This window comes from Mus caroli, unplaced genomic scaffold (assembly GCF_978045245.1).
Source record: "Mus caroli unplaced genomic scaffold, Mus_caroli_1 scaffold_8, whole genome shotgun sequence".
NCBI lineage: Eukaryota > Metazoa > Chordata > Mammalia > Rodentia > Muridae > Mus > Mus caroli.
The window spans coordinates 123,056,373-123,079,250 of NW_028227263.1; the positions used below are offsets into that span (position 1 = coordinate 123,056,373).

At 40.6% G+C, this 22,878-nt stretch overlaps 1 protein-coding gene across 1 annotated transcript in view; it reads right to left on the reverse strand.

Moving 5' to 3' along the window:
* Positions 1-2,834: 2,834 nt before the first annotated feature.
* Positions 2,835-22,878, reverse strand: part of LOC147003433 (NACHT, LRR and PYD domains-containing protein 4E) — a 44,373-nt gene continuing 24,329 nt past the window's right edge. Inside the window, exons 5-9 of the mRNA XM_085841007.1 lie at positions 21,410-21,577; positions 18,782-18,952; positions 8,642-8,812; positions 6,695-6,865; positions 2,835-2,916 (exon numbers count right to left, since the gene is read on the reverse strand). Coding sequence (XP_085697133.1) covers positions 2,835-2,916; positions 6,695-6,865; positions 8,642-8,812; positions 18,782-18,952; positions 21,410-21,577 — 763 coding nt within the window. The remainder of the gene's footprint in view (positions 2,917-6,694; positions 6,866-8,641; positions 8,813-18,781; positions 18,953-21,409; positions 21,578-22,878) is intronic.

Consider the following 22,878-nt stretch of genomic DNA (forward strand, 5'->3'; position numbering starts at 1 on the left):
ATGAAATAGACAATTTTTTAGACACATACCAGGTGCCAAAGTTAAAGCAGGTTCAGATAAACCATCTAAGCAGACCCATAACCCCTAAAGAAATAGAAGCAGTCATTAATAGTCTCCCAACCAAAAAAAAAAAAAAAAAAAAAGCCCAGGACCAGATGGGTTTAGGGGCAAATTGTATCAGACTTTTAAAGAAGACCTAATTCCAATACTCTTCAAACAATTCCATAAAATAGAAACAGAAGGAACACTACCCAATTCATTCTATGAAGCCACAATTATGCCTATACCTAAACCATACAAAGGCCCAACAAAGAAAGAACTTCAGAGCAATATTCCTTATGAACATTGATGCAAATATACTCAATAAAATTCTTGCCAACTGAATCCAAGAACACATCAAAACAATCATTCACCATGACCAAGTAGGCTTCATCCCAGGGATGCAGGGATGGTTCAGTATATGGAAATCCATAAACGTAATCCACTACATAAAAAAACTCAAAGAAAAAAAAAATCACATGATCATTTCATTAGATGCTGAAAAGGCATTTGACAAATTCAGCATCCCTTCATGTTAAGTCACTGAAAGATCAGGAACTCAAGGCCCATACATAAACATAGTAAAAGCAATATACAGTAAAACAGTAGCCAACATCAAACTAAATGCAGAGAAATTTGAAGCAATCCCACTAAAATCAGGGACTAGACAAGGCTGCCCACTCTCACCCTATCTATTCAATATAGTACTCAAAGTTCTAGCTAGAGCAATTAGACCACAAAGGGAGGTCAAAGGGATACCGATTGGAAAGGAAGAAGTAAATATATCACTATTTGCAGATGATATGATAGTATACTTAAGCGACCTCAAAAATTTCACCAGAGAACTAAACCTGATAAACAACTTCAGCAAAGTGGCTGTATATAAAATTAATTCAAACAAATCAGTATCCTTTCTCTACACAAAGGATAAACAGGCTGAGAAAGAAATTAGGGAAACAACACCCTTCACAATAGTCACAAATAATATTACATATCTTGGTGTGACTCTAACTAAGCAAGTGAAAAATCTATAAGAACTTCAAGTCTCTGAAGAAAGAAATTAAAGAAAATCTCAGAAGATGGAAAGATCTCCCATGCTCATGGATTGTCAGGATTAATATAGTAAAAGTGGACATTCTGCTGAAAGCAAAGTACAAAGTCAATGCAATCCCCATCAAAGTTCCAACTCAATTCTTCACAGAGCTAGAAAGAGCAATTTGCAAATTTGTTTGAAATAACAAAAACAAAAACAAAAAACAAAACAGGATATCGAAAACTATTCTCTACAATAAAAGAACTTCGGGGGAATCACTATCCCTGACCTCAAGCTGTATTACAGTGCAACTGTGATTAAAAACTATATGGTATTGGTACAGAGACAGGCAAGAAGATCAATGAAATTAAAGACCAAGAAATGAACCCACACATATATGGTCATTTGATCTTTGAAAAAGGAGCTAAAACCAACCAGTGGAAAGAAGACAGCATTTTAAAGAAATGGTGGTACAATTACACAATGGAGTACTACTCAGCTATTAAAAACAATGAATTCATGAAATTTTTAGGCAAATGGACAGAACTAGAAAATATCATCCTGAGTGAGGTAACCCAATGGCAAAAGAACACACATGTTATGCATAATATGATAAATGGATATTAGCCCAAAAGCTCCAAAAAACCAAGATAGAATTCACAGATCACATGAAGCTCAAGACCAAAGTGTGGGTGCTTTGGTCCTTCTTAGAAGGAAAACAAAATACTCACAGGAGCAAATATGGAGTTAAAGTATAGAGCAGAGACTAAAGGAAAGGCCATCCAGAGACTCTCCCATCTAAGGATTCATCCCATATACAGTTACCAAACTCAAGACACTATTGTGGATGCCAAGAAGTGCCTGCTAAAAGGAACTTGATATGGCTATCTCCTGAGAGGTCCTGCCAGAGCCTTACAAATACAGAGATGGATGCTTGCAGCCAACCATTGGACTGAGTGTGGGGTCCCCATTAGGAGAATTAGAGAAAGGACCAAAGGAGTTGAAGGGGATTGCAACCCCACAGGAAGAACAACAGTATCAACCAACCAGTCCCCTAAGAGCTTCCAGGAAGTAAGCCATCAACCAAGGAGTACAAATGGCTCCAGCTGCATATGTAGCAGAGGATGGCTTTGTCATGCATCAATGGGAGGAGAAGTCCTTGGTCCTATGAAGGTTTGATAGATGCCCCAGTGTAGGGCAACTGAGAACAGAGAGGTGGGAGTATGTGGGTGGGTGGAGAAACACCCTCATAGAAGCAGGGGGGAGGGAGGATGGGATAGGGGTTTTGGGGAGGGGGGAGACTGGGAAAGAGGATAACATTTGAAATGTAAATGAAGAAAATATCCAATTGAAAAAGAGAGATTTCCAAAGCATTTAAAGATAATTTTTTTCTTTAAAAGCAAAGATTCATTTAAAGATTTTATTCGATGCTTAAGATACCAGTGTGGGAAAACTGTCATTATAAGGCATTCATTTTACACTAATTGTCTTTGAGTGGCCTGTTTTAATCTGTAGTGCAAACAAAAAGCCACATCTATCTTGCAAAACACATCTGAATGGGGGTAGAGGGGACAGGGGTAAAGAAACTGTATGTATCTCACTGGAATGTTAGTGATCTGTAAGTTTAGTATACAATGGGTCAAATTAAGGATCCTGCTCTCTTTCTTTTGGGAGTAGTTTGAGGCAGTTTGAGGTCAGAATACAGCCATGTTTCTTGCACCAGAACATCCACCCTTGTTTCTGCTTCTGCCTTACACACTGCTTAGATGCTCAAGTATGGGTTTTTCTCTTTCTCGGCCATCAGGAACTCCTGGGTTTCCTTATCAAAGTCAGTAATTCGAAGTCTAGAAAGATTAAAAAAAAAGCTTTAATTAATTCGCTCTTCTTTTAAGATTTAATTTTTTAAAATTATTTATGTATGTGCATATGCCTGTGTGGATCTCTGGGCAGCACATGTGTGCAGGTGCCTGTGGGAGTCAGAAGTCACTGGACCTGCTGGAATAGGGTGAGAGCAGTTGTGAGCTGCCATGTCAGATGATGCTGGGAACCGAGACTGAGTCCTCTGCAAGAGCAGCAAATGCTTAACTGAGGAGCCATTTCTCCACACCTTCCCTTTTGAGATCCGACATCACAGTTTCCCTCCATAATTTTTTCCAAGGCCAAGTTCAGGTGACTCTGCTGTTGCCTCTAAATGGGGTGACATAGACATGCTATGATATGGTGTGCTGATACATGTTTAACATTCAGACTTTTCCTTAAAAACTAATCTGGGGACTGGAGAGATGGCTCATTGGTTAAGAGCAGTGGCTGTTCCCGCAGAGGACCCAGGTTCAGTTCCCCACACTGCAGCTTACATCCATCTATAACTTCAGTTCCAGGGGACCTGATACCAACTTCTGGCCTCCAAGCCAGAATATACATGCAAGTAAAATACCCATACATAAATTTTTTTAAAATGAAATTTAAAAACCTAATTTGTTGGTCTGCCCATGCGTGTATGTGTATATGAGCATGCATGCCTGCCTGCCAGAGGTCAATGTCAGGTGTCTTCAATTGTTTTCCACCTTGTCTTTGTGAGACAGGGTCTCTCACTGAACCTGCCATTCATAGACTGGCTGGCCAGTGAGCTTCAGGGAGCCTCCTATCTCCACCTTCCTCCCTGGCCCTAAGGCTACAGACATATGAGACCACAATCAAGTTTATTAGGTGGACGGTGAAGATCTGACCTCAGGTCCTCAGACTTCTGCTGCAAGTATTTTACTTGACTGATCCTCTTCGGAGCTTCTGCTCTGACCATCTCTGTGCTGTGAACTCTAACTGAGGTTTATTTCAATTTGGTTTCAACATTCAGAATGGTGGCATTTCCAGTGCTTCCTACAAGTACCAACTCCTTCTTAGGGTTTTGCATAGAAGACTTGGAAAAGACTTGATGTGTTTTCAAGCTCCAACCAGTAGCTGTTCTCATGTATGTACATCCCTTCCCTCTCCTCCCTCCCTCCCCCCCCTCTCTCCCTACTTCCGTCCCCCCCTCTCTCTTTCTCTCCCTCCTCCCTCCCCTCTCTCAAATCCTGGTTCCTGTCTGTTTTCATTCTATGTGAATTACTTTTCTATTATTGTGATACAACACCATGACCAAGGCAGCTTCCAGAAGAAAAGGTCTATTTGCCTAAAACCCCTACTGGTCCAGTGAGATAAAAGTCTATCACCATGATGGCAGGGAAGGGTGGCTACAGGAGCAGGAAGCTGAGTGCCCACATACAAGCATGAAGCAGAGAAAACTCACTGGGTATGGTATGAGGCTGTCCCAGTGACATAGTTTCTCAAGCAAAGTCACACCTCCAAAACCTACTGAAGTAACAATATCAACTGCAGACCACATATCCAAACATCTGAGCCAATAAATAGGAGAAGACATTTTCATTCAAACAATCATGTTATGTGTATTTTTAAGTAGGTTTTTCCTGTAGGAATGAACCATGTACTAGGGCTTATATTAGTTGTAGTACATGTCTTTCTGAGACTTTCCATAGTGGAGTCAGAGGAAACTTACTTGGTTTCATAATACCTATCACATTATCTGACACCTATATAGTTTTGAATTTCTCATGTTAAAGAACAACTCTTACTTTGCAGATCAAATCAGAGGAATGGAGACCTTGCCCCAGGGTGCAGGTAAACAAGGCTGAATTGTAATCAGATGCAGATCTGGGTGACTCAGTAAATGACAGATAACTCACTTCTTTCTGCTTTGTTATGCATCCACTCCCACTTGGTACCCTGTCAACCTCCAGCCAACACCAAGTAAGAAAGAAATCTCGCAGGCACTCAACACTTGGAGGGGACAAGGCAATTGGTAAGAGTAAATCTTAAGGAAGTGAGCCTGTGTCTTCCTTCCAGGAGAGAAGAGTTATAGACAATTGAACTCAACATCTCATAGGCATATTCACCCTGTCACCCATGAGCCACACGCAGATGAGGGTAGCCATGAAAAGGGCTAGCACAAAAGTCTAAGTTTACTCAAAATAATTTTTTTGGTACACAGACTGAACAGTTTTTGAGTGTGAACTCTGTATGTGCCACATTGCAATGCAAAAGGTTGGACAACTCTATAAGGTTTCACTTTCCTAGAAATGAGTAGCTTAAATAACTATCTAAAATGACCCTGATGGTTCTCCCAGTGAAGTGTTTGCTACATGAGGACCTGAGGCTACTTCCCAGCACATACAACAAGCTGTAAATAGTGGCATATGACTGTGGTCCAAGAAGCAAGGAAGCAGAGACTGACAGATTCCTAGTACTTGATGGCTAACCAGCCTTACAGAATTTGTTACTCTTAGTTTCCAGTGAGAGTTCCCATCTCAAAAACAACTGAGGTGGATGGCACCCGATGACGGATGGCCATTAGAGGTTTTCCTCTGGTCTCTATGTTTATGTACATAATGTATACACACATGTGCACCTGAATTCACATTTTCACAAACATCACCTTGATCTCATAAGGGTTTGAAGACCATAGGGGGAAAAACAAACAACAGAGATAAATGCTGAGTATTATAAAAATAATAGTATATTATGTATCTCATTCTTATAAAATATCGTGTGCTTATATAAGTACTCCGAATCACATATTTATATGACAAAACACAATATAAACCTTTATCTACAAGCAGACCACCGTAGCTCACGTAGTCTATCTTAAAGTTTCTCAGAGCACTCACATTAGGCTCCAGGTGGGCAAAAATCAAATCGCCTAATATAAAGACAATATTAATTAAAATACTGAAATGTTAAAAATGTTATCTCATATAATTAATGACTACTGTGTTGGAGAAAAAAGTGAATGATTGAACATGCCTTCATATTGTAGATCCAAACAATCTTAAGTCAGGACTGTCTGCATAAGTAAAGTTGTATTTACAACCATATTTATACATTCTCCTTACAACAGTACCAAGTATCACCAGTACTTAGGCTCTGACCAGTCAGAAGGCAAGGAAGGGCTTTATACTTAATCTAATATTCCTGTAACAGCATCACCATGAGAGAGAGCATAACTTGAATTTATTTTTAACTTGAATTTAAAAATATTTTATGGTGTCCCTCCCCCAAACACCATTCACCTACCTATAGCCCCTCAGTGAGAGGTGGGGTTTCATGATAAGATATGCTTACTGGTGTAGCATTGGCAGGATTATTATTGGTGTGACCATCTTATTATTGAATTAACTTGCATCTTCATGTGTGTGTATAAGTAGGCAGAGGCCAGAGGCTAACCTCAGGTATCATCCTTGATTTTTGAGATGGAGTTCCTCTCATTTGGTCTGAAATTCACCAGTTTGACTAGACTGGCTGGCCAGGGAGATAAGGATTCTCCTTGTCTCTTTCTCTCCATTACTGAGATTATAAATACAAACTCTATGCCTGGCTTTTTCCATGTAGTTTCTGGGGATCAAACCCTGGCCCCTTATACTTGTGTGGCAAGGACTCTACGGCCTGAGTCATGCCCCCAGCTCTGATTTCTATGTAAAATTATCATATTGTTAGCAGTGCATTTCAGATCTCAATTTATCCCTTCTTATCCCTAAGGATTCTTCCCACCAAAGAGAACAGAGGCCAGCTCACCCACGTAAATGCACGGTACACTGTTGCTGTTTCATAGCCTCAAACAGTGCAACCAATCCACTGTGGTTCAAGGTGTTCTCCTGCAGGTTGATTCCCGACAGGGTCTTACAGTGGGCAAAAGAAGAAGCAAGGTCCTCACAGCAGGCACCAGTTAGTGCGCAGGCTTCCAATCTGCAACAAACAAGAATAGTTCTGTGTCAGGGTGAGAAGGCATGTGGGTGGGTGGTGGCTCAGTCTAGATCTAGAGTATGCTCACTCCATAGCTTCTGAGGACAGGTTCTTAAAAGCCCAGGGTTCCTGATACCAAATTTTCCCTTTATTGGCAGATGAGACTACAATTGCTCATTCTCAGTATCCATGTCTGTGGTGAACTAATAGTTCCACTAATGGCCTGCTGTCCCAGCCCTTGAAGCTGGGATAAAATTGGACCTCACACTGTGTACTACAGCGAAGCAGGGGACAAGGGTTGCTGATCTCTGAGCTTATACCTCAAGCACCTTGATAATTTTTGATTTGAACTCTTGAGATTCATTCTGCTACGGACTAAACTATATGCTGTCAAAATTCCTATGTTGAAGTCCTAATCTCCAGTATCCTATGAGTATGGATTTTCAGGCAGTCTTTACAGAGGGAATTAAATTAAAATGAGGACAATAGAGTTGGATCTAATCTTGTATAGCTGTGAAGACTCAAGAAGAAGACAACCATTTTCAAGTCAATGAAAAATGCCTGGAACATAGTCCTTGTTTGGTGCTCTTCAGGATCCATCCCAGGTGATGTGTAATCTCACTTCTAACCTCTGCAACTGTGCTTATCAATAAATCCCTACTGTATGAGCCAGTCAGTCTATTTTTGTCATGGCAGCCAAAGCAGTTGCCATATCAGTCCACACAAATAAGTCAATGCGATGTGGTCTGGTCACTCCTGTCATCTCCAGTGGACATCCATTCCTACACCTATCCAATCATCCATCCAGTATCCATATATGCTCCTTTCCAAGTAAGAGCTATATATCTATGCAGGCTTGCATCAGGAAAGACAAGCATATATCTATACTTACAACCATCAATCACTCACCCACCAATGCATCGATCTATCCAAACATCTATGGGCTCACCCAACTAAATATGCATCCATCTGTAATAAACATCTATTCATTGCATGCAACCATCAATCACCCTCCCACCATGCATTCATTTCATCAACTTGGAATCTCCCCATTCATCCATCTATCCATACACCATCTCCTTTTCCTGCCTCCATTCCCAACAGTTAGGCTGGCCCATATTACAGTCCCCTAAATGATCAATTCTCTAAGTATGCCCAGTAAAGATAAATCATACCTGGCTAGATTAGCAATCAGTCAGCAGTAAAAGCTTTCTGCTTTCAGGCTTGAAGGTTTGGAGTAGGTTACTAAATAAACTACTGCTAACTACTATGTTACCTAGATTGCCTATGGAGTTTTTAAATTTTTATTTATTTTTATTTTATGTGCACTGGTATTTTGCCTGTATCAATGTCTGTATGGGTGTGTCAGGTCCCCTGAAACTGGAGTCATAGACAGTTCTGAGGTGCTATGTGGGTGCTGGGAATTGAACTTGGGTCCTCTAGAAGAGCAGTCAGTGCTTTTAACTGCTGAACCATCACACCAGCCCACCTATGGTATTCTTTTTTTTTTTTTTTTTTAAGATTTATTTATTATGTATACAGCATTCTGCCTGCATGTATGCCTGCAGGCCAGAAGAGGGCAACAGATTTCATTACAGATGGTTGTGAGCCACCATGTGGTCACTAGGGATAGAACTTAGGACCTCTGGAAGAGACTGTGCTCTTAACATCTGAGCCATCTCTCCAGCCTCCTTATGGACTTTTAATTTACTTTTCTAAACATTAATTGCCCATTTTTACCACCCTCAAAGACACAGCTATGACCATGGTGACACCCACTCAATATTCTCTAAGTGGCAGTTGGGATGTTTTATAGCATCACACAGGAGCTTCACACCAGCATCTTCTATTTTATTGTTTGAAACCTGTAGGTTCCTCAGGTTCTGGTTGTTTCTCAAGACTTCAGCCAGGTCCTGGCAACCACTAGTGGTGATGAGACAATATCTCACACTGTAAGAGAAAAATCACAATACTGTGGTTATTCCCTGATCTGAAAAGGAAGCATTTCACAAGGCCCAGTGATGTCTGTAACTGCAGACAGCACTCAGAGATTCAGAAAATATCATGTTCTCAGGCTGGAGAGATGCTCAGCGGTTAAGAGCACTGACTGCTCTTCCAGAGGTCCTGAGTTCTATTCCCAGCAACCATATGGTGCTCACAACCATCGGTAATGGGATCAGATGGCCTCTCTTCTGATGTATCTGAAGACATCAACAGTGTACTCACATACATGAAATAAATAAATAAATCTTAAAAAAGAAAAAAAGAAAAGAAAACACCATGTCCTCAATAGTCCATCGACGACAGTGGAATAGATCAGGCACACTAGGATAACTAACAATGGTGTAGAAGATGAATTGCAATACATTGTAATGAAAGTTAAAACATGGGCTGGAGAAATGGCTCAGAGGTCACAGAACACACGGGTTTGTTTGCCAGAACCCATGTTAGGCAGCTCACACCCACCTGGAACTCCAGTTGCAGGGGATCCAATTCTCTCTTGCAGCCTCCTCAGGCACTTGCACACACAAACACTCAGAAACACACACACACATTAGATGAAGCAAAACAATCTTTTTAAAGGTTAAGAACAACACTATGTTAAGTAATGCCTTTGAGCATGAGTAACTTTGAGCATAGGTAACCCGTATGAAAATGGAGTGGGGCACTATGGGTAACCCAAACCATGGATAACACAGGGGTAGGGGTGGCTACTGTACAGCTTTCAAGGCTTATCCTTTACATCAAGGGAAGAAAGATGGCATGGTGTCATAGACTCAGGTATCCTCACGGATGGTGGCTGACTGGGAATGCTTGTTGAACCAGCTCTTTTCCTGAACTATCCTGGATCACTTGCATTATATGAAAACCAGTGGATGGGCTTGTTTCTGAGGAGCCCATTCTCTTTCTGATTTCTCAAATTCTGGTGTGAATCTGACACTACTTTAAAAAAATTGTGCCTACCACATGAAAGTAGTTTCCTACAAAGGCCAGAAGGGGTGATCAGGTTTCCCAGAACTGGAGTTACAGAAGGGTCTTAGTTAGGGTTTCATTGCTGTGAAGAGATGTGACCCAGGCAACTCTTAAAGTAAAAGAAAACACTTAACTGAGGCTGGCTTACAGTTTCAGAGGTTCAGTCCATTATCATCATGGCAGGAAGCATGGCAGCCTGGGTACTGAAAGAGCCAACAGTTCTACATCTTGATATTAAAGAGAGCTAACCACTTTACTTATATAAATTTAAAACTTTGTAAGGAATCATTTTAATTATAGGAGTCTGTCATCTTTCTGTTTTTCCATGAAAATCGTTACTAAAGACTGCTGTCTGCTGTACTAAGAAACCACAAGAGCTGTGCCCAGCTACCCATGAAGAACAAGATGTATAAACCTATAAGGAAATATGCTTTTGCTTTGTGTTTAGTTTCTGCTTTAAGGAAATTGGGGTTGGGACTATTGATCGGGGATTCATAGAATTTACGTAAATTTAAGAATTTTTGAAGAGGTGAAGACTCCATATCCCAATCCATCCAAGAGGACCCGCTGCACTCAAGAGCAGTTGGTAAGAACGCCCCTCCCACACTACCCTGAGTCCTGGGGCTGCTGCTGGAAGCCTGGTGAACTTGGGACACATCACCTACCAAAATCCCTGCCCTCCTGAATACCACTCCCCCTCCTTCCATCCCTCCCACCCCTTCTACCTGACCCTTGCTGCTGGGGCAGACTCCTAGTTGGTCTGCTCCCATGAAGACTCCATATCCCGATACATCCTAGAGGACCCTCTGAAATCAGAAAAGTTGAGGACCTTCTGAACCCAGAGCAGTTGAGAACCAGCTGTGCTCAGCACAGTTGGACAACAGCTTGACAGCTCCACAGAAGATCCAATAGTCTGAAGGCCTCCCAGGAGATCAACTGCAGCCAGGGCAACAGATCAGCAGCTTCTCTGGCCCTGGAAGGCCCCACAGGTCTGATACAGCCAAGGCCACAAGCATACCAGGAAACCCGAAGCAACGCAGGGACAAAAGAGGCAGATTCCATACAGTCACCCAGATCAACAAACACCAGGGGAATGGCAAGTGCAAGACCATAAGCAACAGAAGCCAAAACATGTGGGCATCACCAGAACCCAGCTCTACCACCACAGCAAGCCCTGAATACAACAACACACCTGAAAACCAAAGAATCTGTCCTAAAATCCTATCTCATGGAAATAATAGGGTCCTTTAAGGAGGATATAAATAATTCACTGAAAGAAACACACACACACACACACACACACACACACACACAGGCAAACAGTTGAAGGAATTGAATAAAGTAATGCAAGACCTAAAAGTGGAAGTAGAAACTATAAAGGACACACAGATGGAGGCAAACCTGGAAAAGGAAAACCTAGGAAAGAGGTCAGGAATTACAGATATATTATTACCAAGAGAATACAAGAGATAGAAGAGAGAATCTCAGGTGTAGAAGATACAGTAGAGGAGAATGAAAGAACTGTCAAAGAATATTCAAAACAAAAAACTCCTAACCCAAAGCATCCAGGAAATTCAGAACACAATGAAAATACCAAATCTAAAAATAATCAGAATAGAGGAGAATGAAGATTCCCAGCTCAAACGACCTGAAAATGTCTTTAAAAAATATCATAGAAGAAAACTTCCCCAACCTAAAGAAAGAGATGGACATAAAGGTACAAGAAGCCTATAGAACATCAAATAAATAGGACCAGAAAAGAAAATCTTCTTGTCACATAATTATCAAATCACTAAATGCACAGAGTAAAGAAAGAATATTAAAAGCTGCAAGGGGAAAAGTCCAAGTAACATATAAAGGTAGACCTATCAGAATTATACCAGACTTCTCAACAGAGACTATGAAAGCCAGAGGGCCAGGTCAGAGGTCATGTAGATTCTAAGAAAACACAAATGCCAGCCCAGGCTACTATACCCAGCAAAACTCTCAATCAACATAAATAGAGAAAACAAAAAATTCCAGGACAAAACCAAATTCAAACAGTATCTATCTACAAACCCAGCCTTACAGAGAGGATCCTGGAAGGAAAACTCCAACACAAGGAATATACCTGCACCAAAGAAAGGACAAGATATTAAGCATCTCACAACAAAGTCATAAGCAGAGAGCCATAAGCACATAAAGCCACATACAAAAACAAACATATCAGGAACCAACAGTCATCCCCCTTTAATATCTCCTGATAGTAATGGATTCAACTTACCTATAAAAAGACATAAGCTAACAGACTGGATATGCAAACAAGGTTCAGCATTTTGCTGCATACAAGAAACACACCTGAACAACAAAGACAGGCACTATCTCAGAATAAAGGGATGAAAAAAGCTCTTCCAAGCAAATGGTCCAAGGAAACTCGTAGGAGTTTCCATCCTAATATCCAATAAAATGGACTTTCAAATTATCAAGCATGATGAAGAAGGATACTTCATATTCATCAAGGGGAAAATCCACCAAGAGAAAGTCTCAATTCTGAACATCTATGTTCCAAATGCAAGAGCACCCAAATTCATAAAATAAACTTTACTAAAACTCTATACTCACATTGAACCCCACACAATAATAGTGGGAGATTTCAACATCCCACTCTCAGCAATGGACAGGTCATTGAAACAGAAACTAAACAGAGACAAAGTGAAACTAAGAGAGGTTATTAACCAAATGGATTTAACATATCTATGGATATCTACAGAGTATTTCATTCTAAAAGAAAAGAATACACCTTCTTCTCAGCATCTCATGGTACCTTCTCCAAAATCGACCATATAACTGGTCACAAAACAACTCTCAACAGATACAAGAATACTGAAATAATACCATGCATCCTATCAGATCACCATGTCCTAAGGCTTGTCTTCAGTAACAGCAAAAACTACAGAAATACCACATACACGGGGAAACTGAACAACTCTTTACTCAGTGCTAACTTGGTCAGGGAGGAAATAAAGAACGAAATTAAAGACTTCCTGGAATTTAATGAAAATGTTGACACATCATACCCAAACCTATGGAACACAATGAAAGCAGTTCTAAGAGGAAAGTTCATAGCACTAAGTGCCCTGTTAAAGAAACTGGAAAGAACTTACACTAACAAGTTAACAGCACACCTGAGAGTCCTAGAATGAAAAAAAGCAAACTCACACAAGAGGTGTAGAAGGAGGAAAATAGTGAAACTATTTTCACTATTAACCAAATTAATTAGGCCAAAATTAACCAAAATAGAAACCAAATAGAAACATTAACCAAAAAAATTAACCAAATAGAAACAAAGAAAACAATACAAAGAATCGGCAAAGCCAAAAGCTGGTTCTTTGAACGAATCAACAAGTTAGATAAACCCCTAGCCAAACTGACTAAAGGGCCAAGAGGCAGTATCCAAATTAATAAAATCAGAAATGAAAAGGGAGACCTAACAACAGAAACAGAGGAAATTCATCAGATCTTACTATAAAAGCCTATACTCAACAAAACTGGAAAATCAACAAAACTGGAAAATGTAGATGAAATGGATGGTTTTCTAGACAGATGCCACATACCAAAGTTAAAGCAAGACCAGGTAAACTATCTAAACATGTCCATATCACCCAAGGAAATATAAGAAGTCACTAAAATCCTCACAACCAAAAAACACCCAGGGCCAGATGGATTTAGTGCAGAATTCTACTAGACCTTCAAAGAAGACCTGATACCAATTTTCCTCAAACTATTCCATAAAATAGAAACAGAAGGAATTATACATAACTCACTTTATGAAGCCACAATTACTCTGATACCTAAACTACACAAGGACCCAACCAAGAAAAGAGAACTTCAGACCATTCTCACTTATGAACATTGATGCAAAAATACTCAATAAAATTCTTGCAAACCAAATCCAAGAACATATCAAAGCCATCATTCACCATGATCAAGTAGGCTTCATCCAGGGATGCAAGTTTGGTTTATTATACAAAAATCCATTAATGTAATTCACTATATAAACAAACTCAAAGGAAAAAAAAAACATGATCATTTCATTAGATACTGAGAAAGCATTTGACAAAATACAACATCCCTTCATGTTAAAATTATTGGAGAGATCAGGAATTCAAGGCCCATACCTAAACATAATAAAAGCAATTTATGGCAAACCAACAGTCAATATCAAATTAAATGGAGACATATTTGAAACAATCCCACTGAAATCAGCGACAAGACAAGGCTGCCCACTCTCCCCATATCTAGTCAATATGGTACTCAAAGTGTTAGCTAGAACAATAAGAAAACAAAAAGAGATCAAGGGGATAAAAACTGATAAAGAAGAAATAAAGGTATCACTATTTGCAGATGATATGATAGTATACATAAGCGACCCCAAAAATTCTATCAGAGAACTTCTCCAGCTGATAAACAACTTCAGCAAAGTGGCCAAACATAAAATTAACTCAAATAAATCAGTAGCTTTCCTTTATACAAAGGATAAACAGGCTGAGAAAGAAATTAGGGAAACAATTCCCTTCACAATGGCCACAAATAGTATAAAGTATCTTGGGGTAACTCTAATCAAACAAGTGAAAGACCTATATGACAATAACTTCAAGTCTCTCAAGAAAGAAATCAAAGAAGATCTCAGAAAATGGAGAGATCTCCCATGCTCATGGATTGGCAGAATTACCATAGTAAAAATGGCAATCCTTCCAAAGGCAATCTATAGATCCAATGCAATCCCCATCAAAATCCCAAAACAATTCTCAAAGACATGAAAAGAACAATTCTCAAGTTCGTCTGGAAAGGCAAAACAAAAAACAGAATAGTGAAAACAATTCTTAACAATAAATGAACAGCTGGAGTAATCACCATCCCTGATCTCAAGCTTACTACAGAGCAATAGTGATAAAAACTGAATGGTGTTGGTACAAAGACAGACATGTTGATCAATGAAATAGAACTGAAGTCCCAGAAATAAAACCACACAGTTACTGTCACTTGATCTTTGACAACGACGCCAAAAATATACAATGGAAAAAAGGAAGCATCTTCTAAATGGTGCTGGTCTAACTGGCTGTCTGTACGCAGAAGAATGAAAATAAACCCATATTATTCACCTTGTACAAAGCTCAAGTCCACATGGATCAAGGACCTCAACATAAAACCAGATACACTGAATCTAATAGAAGAGAAAGTGGGAAAGAGCCTTGAACCCATTGGCACAGGGGGAAATTTAATAAACAGAACTCCAATGGCTCATGCTCCAAGATCAAGAATTGATACATGGGACCTCATAAAACTGGAAAGCTTCTGTAAAGCAAAGGACAGAATCAATAAGACAAATTGCAACCTACTGATTGGGAAAAAATCTTCACTAACCCCACATCCGATAGAGGGCTAATATCCAATATATATAAAGAACTCAAGAAGCTAACCACCAAAAAAACCAAACAACCCAATAAAAAAAAAATGGGTATAAAACTAAACTGAGAATTCACAACTGAGGAATCTCGAATGACTGAGAAACACCTAAAGAAGTGCTCAAAGTCCTTAATGATCAGAGGAATGCAAATCAAAAGGACCCTGAGATTCCACCTTACACCAATCAGAATGGCTAAGATCAAAACCTCAGGTGACAACACATGTTGGAGAGTATGTGGAGAAATAAGAACAATCCTCCATTTCTGGTGGGATTGCAAACTGGTACAACCACTCTGGAAATCAATCTGGAGGTTCCTCAGAAAATTGGAAAAAGATCTACCTAAAGACTCTGCTATACCACTCTTGGGCATATACCCAAAAGATGTCCCACCATACCACAGGGGCATGTGTTCCACTATGTTCATAGCAGCCTTATTTGTGATAGCCAGAAGCTGGAAACAACCTTCTGTCCCATGACAGAAGAATGGATTCAGAAAATATGGTTAATTTACACAATGGAATACTACTCAGATATTAAGAATGAGGACATCCTGACTTTTGCAGGCAAATGGATGGAACTAGAAAAATATCATCCTGAGTGAGGTAACTCAGACCCAAAAGACATGCATGGCATATACTCACTAATAAGTGGATATTAGCAAAAAAAAAAAACAAAAAACAAAAACAAAACAAAACAAAAAACCCCAAAAAAACAAACAAACAACCATACAGAATACATAAGATACAGTCCAGAGAATTCAAAAGGCTCAACAAGCTCAAATGCCTAAGTGAGGAGACCTCAGTCCCACTTGGGAGAGAGAAAAAAAGCAATCACAAGTGTGGAGGGAGGGAGGGACCTGGGAGGGAAAGTGGACAGGGTTGGGGGAATGTGGGGGAAGAGGGGAACCTGATCTGGTATTGGGTGAGGGAAAAGGACTGAAGCTCTGAGGGCCAGCAGAAAGAATATAAACAGGCAACCTCAGGAAATAGGATGTTGGGAGGACTCCCCAGAATGTACCAGATATCTAGAAAGTGACAGACTCTCAGAACTCATATGGAGGGACCTTTGACGAAATGCCTGACAGTAGGGAGAAGGAACTTATAGAGCCCACCTCCAGCAGGAAGACAGAACATCAAGTGAGGGATGGGGCTGCCATCCCACAGTCACAGCTTGGACCCATAACTGTTTCTGTCTGAAAGAATTACAGGGATGGAAATGGAGAGGAGCCTGAGGAAAAGAAAGTCTAGTGACACGCCCAAAGTGGGATCCAGCTCAAGTGGAGGTCCCAAGACCTGACACTATTACTGAGGCTATAGAGAGCTCACAAAAAGGGATCAATCATGACTGCCCTCAGAAAGATCCAACAAGCAGCTGAGAGAGTCAGATGCAGATATCTGCACCCAACCAATGGACAGAAGCAGCTGACCCCTCTTGTTGAATTAGGGAAGGTTGAAAGAAGCTGAGGAGAAGGGTGATTCTGTAGGAGGACCAACAGTCTTAATTAAACAGGCAGCATACACCAGCTGATATGAGGCCCCCAACACACACACAGTAGAGGACTTCCAGGTCTGTGTTCATTCAGAGATGCATCTAACACTCAAGAGACAGGAGGCCCCAGGAAGTTTAGAGGTCAGATGGGGTGGGGGTGGGGGCATCCACATGGAGATTGGGTGGGGTGGGGTGGGGTGGGGATGAGGTGTGGGATGTGGAGCAGTCGGAGGGTGGATGGGGAGGGGCGGGGAATGGAATATGGAGTATAAAAATGCATTACAAATAAAATTGAATATTTTTTAAAAAGAATTTTGAAGATTACTAACAATGATCAAAGCCTTGATGATGTAGCTTTAGTAAATAAAAGGCTGGGTTCAGGTTCTCTGGCCAGAAAGGAGAAGAAAGAATGATGAGAATCTTCAGGGAACAGAGAGAGCACCTGAACTGACAGCTTGCAGCTACTACTGACCCTGGGTCATTAATGAATCCGCACTGTTCCCATTCCTGCCTCTTTCTCAGAACCCTCCTTAGGCTGGAGCTGAACCTGAGCAGGGTTTTTGTAATTACCATATACTTTTTACTTTTGTTTTGTTTTGGGTTTTTTGTTTTGTTTTTGTTTTGTTTGGTTGGTTTTCTTGAGGTAGGATCTCATTCTCACCCAGTTTGGAAAAAAAAAAAAAAAAAAAAAAAAACAGAAGCCCACAAAACATTTTGTGTTGACAAATGAGTATGCCTGAGTATGGGGCATGCCCTGGAGTGTGGACAATATACTCAGTGTCATTTCATTGAAAACAGATTTTTCCCTCTCCCAACAGATTTTTAAACACAAATTCAGTATTTTTAGAGACCTCAAGTGGTTTATACTTTTAAACTACCTTTTCTTCTTTCTTTTTAGTGCTGGGGAATCTTGGATACTTTTAATGTTTTCAAATATATATCTTATATGACACACCTTAGTGGGCTTTACAAAGTCATTATAAGAGGAAAAAGCACACTATACAAGCATATTCATTTTCTTCCTTACCCCTTTCTACAGAAGACAAAAATGTTGTGACTCTGAGATTTCACAACAGATTAGGTAACAGTGTTCTACCAAGTCCCACACATCTGGATTTCTCACCAAAAGCCATTTGATCATGGAATACTAATCCACTTGGAATGATCAAAACAACTACCACGCTAAATCACTCAAATACCTCTTGCTTTCATAATTTGAAATCAAGAGTTCTGTTGTTTAAATCTTCTCATTATTGTTACACTGCTGTTTATTTTTCCATGGTAGAATTTTCATGCACAATAACTAATTCACACACACACACATTTCTGGGGTCCCTCTTCCTCGTCTTACTCTTTCTTTGGACACAGAATGTCTCCTACAAGTTCCTGTGCTTAAACACTTAGTTCCCAGATGGAAGTTGTAGAACCTCTGGAACATTGGGATCTAACAGGTAGATGTGGGCCACTTGGTATGGGCTGAAGGATTATATTCTAGACCCTGATTTTGGTTCCACACTCTGCTTCCTGATGCACAGTGAGAAGAATTTTTATACTCACTGCTGCCACTATGAGACCTCTCCATCATGCTTTTTTCCCAACAGGAGAGATGAGACCATTCCATACCATGACTCGAATTTACCCTGCATCCCTTAAGTTGCTTCTGTCAGATATTTCATCACAGTCACAGTGATGAGAAATTCACAAATACACCCTTCTCTCTAGGATCTGAGCTCTCTTTTCCATCTGTTGATATCTGTTTATCTTCTAGCACCCATCCAAACTTCTTAACCATCCCTTTGGCTCCAGTCATAATTCCCCTCTTTCTCTCAGTCCCTATTCTGAGAGGCTTCCCACCACACACCAAAACCATGACACAGAGGCCAAAGCACAGATCTATCTGTCCTAAGGGTCTTCAGATGCCTGCAGTGAGTGACTCTACCCTGCATACTCTCAGGCATATACATTAAAGATTCCTAAACAGGGCCTCCAAGGCCAAGCTCAAAGAAACCTACCTCAGTGATATCAGGACACTGTCTGGGAGAGTGAGAGCCCCACAGAGAACCTTCAGCCCTTCATCCTTTAGGTCATTGAAGCTGATATCTAGGTGGGTCAAGGTTTTGTTCCGCCTAAGAACTTCTGAAAGGTAGTGCCAACATTCCTCACTGAGGGAACATTTGGCTAACCTGTCACAGGGATAGAAAGGCATGTAAGGGGGGAAATAGAACATTTCCACAATTTTATAAGTATCAGTAACAAAATATTCAAGCATGATGAGGAACTCCTGGCTTAGTGAAACATATTTCCCTTCATCTGATTTAACATCATATCTAGCATTGAAACTGAGTAAATTCACTGACAGTACTAATGTTTTGAAGAACTTACCTGACTCTAATCTGAATCCTTTATATTAGCAATGTCTCAATGATAGTTATATGATTATTGTAACATAGAAAACCATAGCAATGTTGTCTTGTATAATAAACAGTATGAAAATATATTTTAAAATAAAGTCTACGTGGTTTAGTTTCATTTCTGTTCTTGTGATAAAAATATCCTTATAAAAATAAATTTTGGGGAGAGAGGTTCCAATTTAGCTCACTATTGTAGATTGCACTCTTTCATTGTGTAAAGTCAAGGGGGCAGAAACTTCAAACAGCTGGCCAGGTCCCATCTAGAGTCAAAGGTACATAGAATTCATAGGTGCATGGCTATATTTTCAATTCTTCAATAATCCAGGACTCAATCCCAGGGTAATGGTGCTGCCCACTGAGGGCTGAGTCTTCACAGACTAATTAGCATAATTAAGACAATCTCTTAGAGACATGCTCATGGGCCCACCTAGACACTCCTTTATTGATACTCACTTCTCAGGTGAGTATCATTGTTCTAGGGTGACAGCTAACACTATCCATCATAATATGAAATATATAGGAATACATGACATGAAAAATCACCATCATTGGTCCTACCCAAAACACCAAACCTCTCTCCCATGTTCTAAAGTCCTTAATTTTCTTTCTTATTAGCCTACTCATTTATTCCATCCACAATTACAAGAGAGGTTCATTCAGTATGAGATGAAGTTTAGGGGTTCATGGGCATTATTCTCTGTGACTGTCCCATTCTGCATGCCAAAACCAAGTTACTGACACAAGCCTGTGTGTCTGCTACAGGCACTTTAATCTAGTCAAACAGCTTTTGAAATTTAGTACAAGAAACCCTTGATATCTATGGGTAGCAGGGGTAAGTGTGGATGTGGGGTCAGGGTCACTATGGGTGTAAAACTCTGCAGGTACTCAAGAGCTGGATGTACAGTGGTTCAGCATGTGTCCAGCTTGTCATTACTCTCCCATATACTAGTTCCAACCTCCTCCAGTCTTCTTATAATATACAATTTAAACACCAACTAACTGTTAACAAAAAAAAATCTACAAATGTTAAGTTCAGAACCAATTGAAAAATTTAAATGATTACAATTGTGTATATGTGAATATGATGTTTGCAGGAACATCATATACACATACACATGTGAAGGTCAGAGAGCAGCTTTGTGGAGTTGGTTCTCTCCTTCCACCTTTAAATGGGCTGTTTTGAAGTCTGACCTTGACCTTGAAATCCTCCTGTCTCAGCCTCCGGCAGGGTTAAAACTCAGATGTGCCTGAGTATGTTTTAAAGATTTTATTTTTAATTATGTGTATGTGTGCTGTGCTAAATGTGGTCTGTCCATGTGAGAGAGGGTGACTGTGAAGGCCAGAAGAGGATGCTTGATTTCTTAGACCTAGAGTGGATGTAAGCTGCCTAACGCAAGTGCTAGGAAACAAACGGGACCTCTGGAAGAGCAATGTGTGTGTTCTTAACCACTGAGCCATCTCTCCAGCCCACTGTGTTTATGTTTCTTAGGTTTATGCTTTGAAACTTCTGCTATGGGACTGCATCAATGGGAAGATATTATATCTAATTAATTTGTCTGTGTGGTATCTGAGAGAACGCTGTGGTCCCTGGACAGGATTCCTGTAGACGGCCTTCCTCCAGTCAGCAGGTCAACACAGAAACTGTGACAACTCAAGGAAAGAAAGAATGCAAAACTGCCCAAGCACCCTTTAGCTACATTCTAAGCCCAAGGAATGAGAGACTGGGTAACTGTCCTAGCCCATTATGAATGCAAACAATACCCTCATATCACCCGATGAAGAGACACAAGCACCCCTTTACCACAGGAAACACTCTGTCTTTTGCTGTTTTGGAATAAATAGTCCAGTCGGCTGAGATTAGGCTCTAGTCTTTTTTCTGCCTCCTATCTCTCTCTGTTGCCTTGGAGATCTAACAGTGTGTATGTTGCATGTGTGCTCCTGTGCATGCAGGCTGAGGCTGAGGCTGGCGTCTTCCCTAGTTGCTCTCTGCCTTGTTCTGAGCCTGGGATTCACCAATATGGCTGATCCTTGAGCTCTAAGACCCACCTATCTTCATTCCTCAGCTCTGGGATTGCAGACATCATTTACTGCTGATATCAGCACAGAAAGTACTCCCACCCACGGAGCCATTTCCCCAGACATACAACTGGCAGATTTTAGTAAACAGAGTCTATATTCAAACTATTTCCACTGTCCTTACAGTGCACCCCACCTCCCAAGGCCACTTACACCAAGTTCTTCAGAACGCAGTCTGGGTGGCACAAAGCCTTGGACAGAGAGGATATCCCTTTGTCCAAGTTGTTAGATGACAAATTAAGATGCTTCAACATCTTGCTGCTGATCAGGACGGAGGCAAAGACCTTGCAGTCATCAGGTGAAAGGTTACAGGCTGCTACGCTGCAGGCAAAAGATAACGTCATACTGCTATGTTTTCATGACATTTTTCCTTGCTATCCCCATGAAGGTTTGAGACATCTCAGAATTTGACACTGTTTTTTATTAAAAAAACAAAACAAAACAAAACATTTATTTCTAATGAGTACGAGTGTTTGCCTACATGTTTACATGTACACCACATGTTTGTCTGGTGCCTATAGAGGCCGGAAGAGAGTGTCAGATCCTCCAGAACTAGAGTTACAGGTGGTCCTAAGCCATTCAGTTTGAGTTCTGGGACAAGGCTTAAACCTGGGTCCTCTGCATGAGCAACAGGTGCTCTTAAACCCTCGAGCCATCTTTCAAGCCCAGTTTTTAAAAATGACATTTATTTATTCATTTGGTGGTGGTGGTCACGGTGGTGGTGGTGTGTGTGATGCCCTTGAGTTACCAGATATAACCGTGATGTGCTGTTTAAGCGTGCTGAAATTGAACTCTGAGAATAAGAAGGGCTTTCCTGTCCCAGACTCCAGCATGTTTATTGCAAATGTCTTGTAATACTTTGTATCCAGGGAAGGGCTGGCCCCTCTGGGTCTGCAATAGGGAGAGGGGAGAGCAGTCACATAGCCCAAGAGTAAAAACACTGTGTTCCTGAGAATGGCTAGAATGGCCAGTGCCAACCAAAGTAACTATTATCTATACCTACAATGCCCTACAGCTATTATGAGGGAAAGAGAAGAAAACAGGAACTCACAGGTGGAGAGAATGCTCTACTCTGCCTGGACCTCTCCATGGGGAACTCCAGCAGTGCTGTGTCAAGGCCTCCCCAGTCATTTCTGCTGGATGAGCCCAAGCACCTGTCTTGCTCATGTTATTTGCAGACAATATCTATCTGCTGTAATCTGTTCTTTTACTTGGTGGCGCAAAACAGACACCCTGCTTCTCCCCCCAGGACAGGAGATGAAGATTTCCCTCTGACTGCTTCAGTGAGGTGTCCCCAGTCAATTTCTGCTGGATGTATGCACTCTCGTATATGATGTCATCCTTAGTTTTCTCTCTCATTGGGCTATCCTAATGTCCTCTGATGATGTGTCAGATACAAATTTGCTAGCTATCTGTGGCTTCTTTCTGCTACTTGCTACTTAATCTTTTTTAGTTTTTCTTGCTACATAACTCAGTCATTCAAAACCCAAAGCATAGCTATCATAGAACCATACAGAATACCAATGTCCATGGCAGAAAAATATAATAAAAGTGTACATATCAAGAACTGTAGGGCTGGAGATCGCTCAGCAGTTAAAAGCACTGACTGCTCTTCCAGAGGT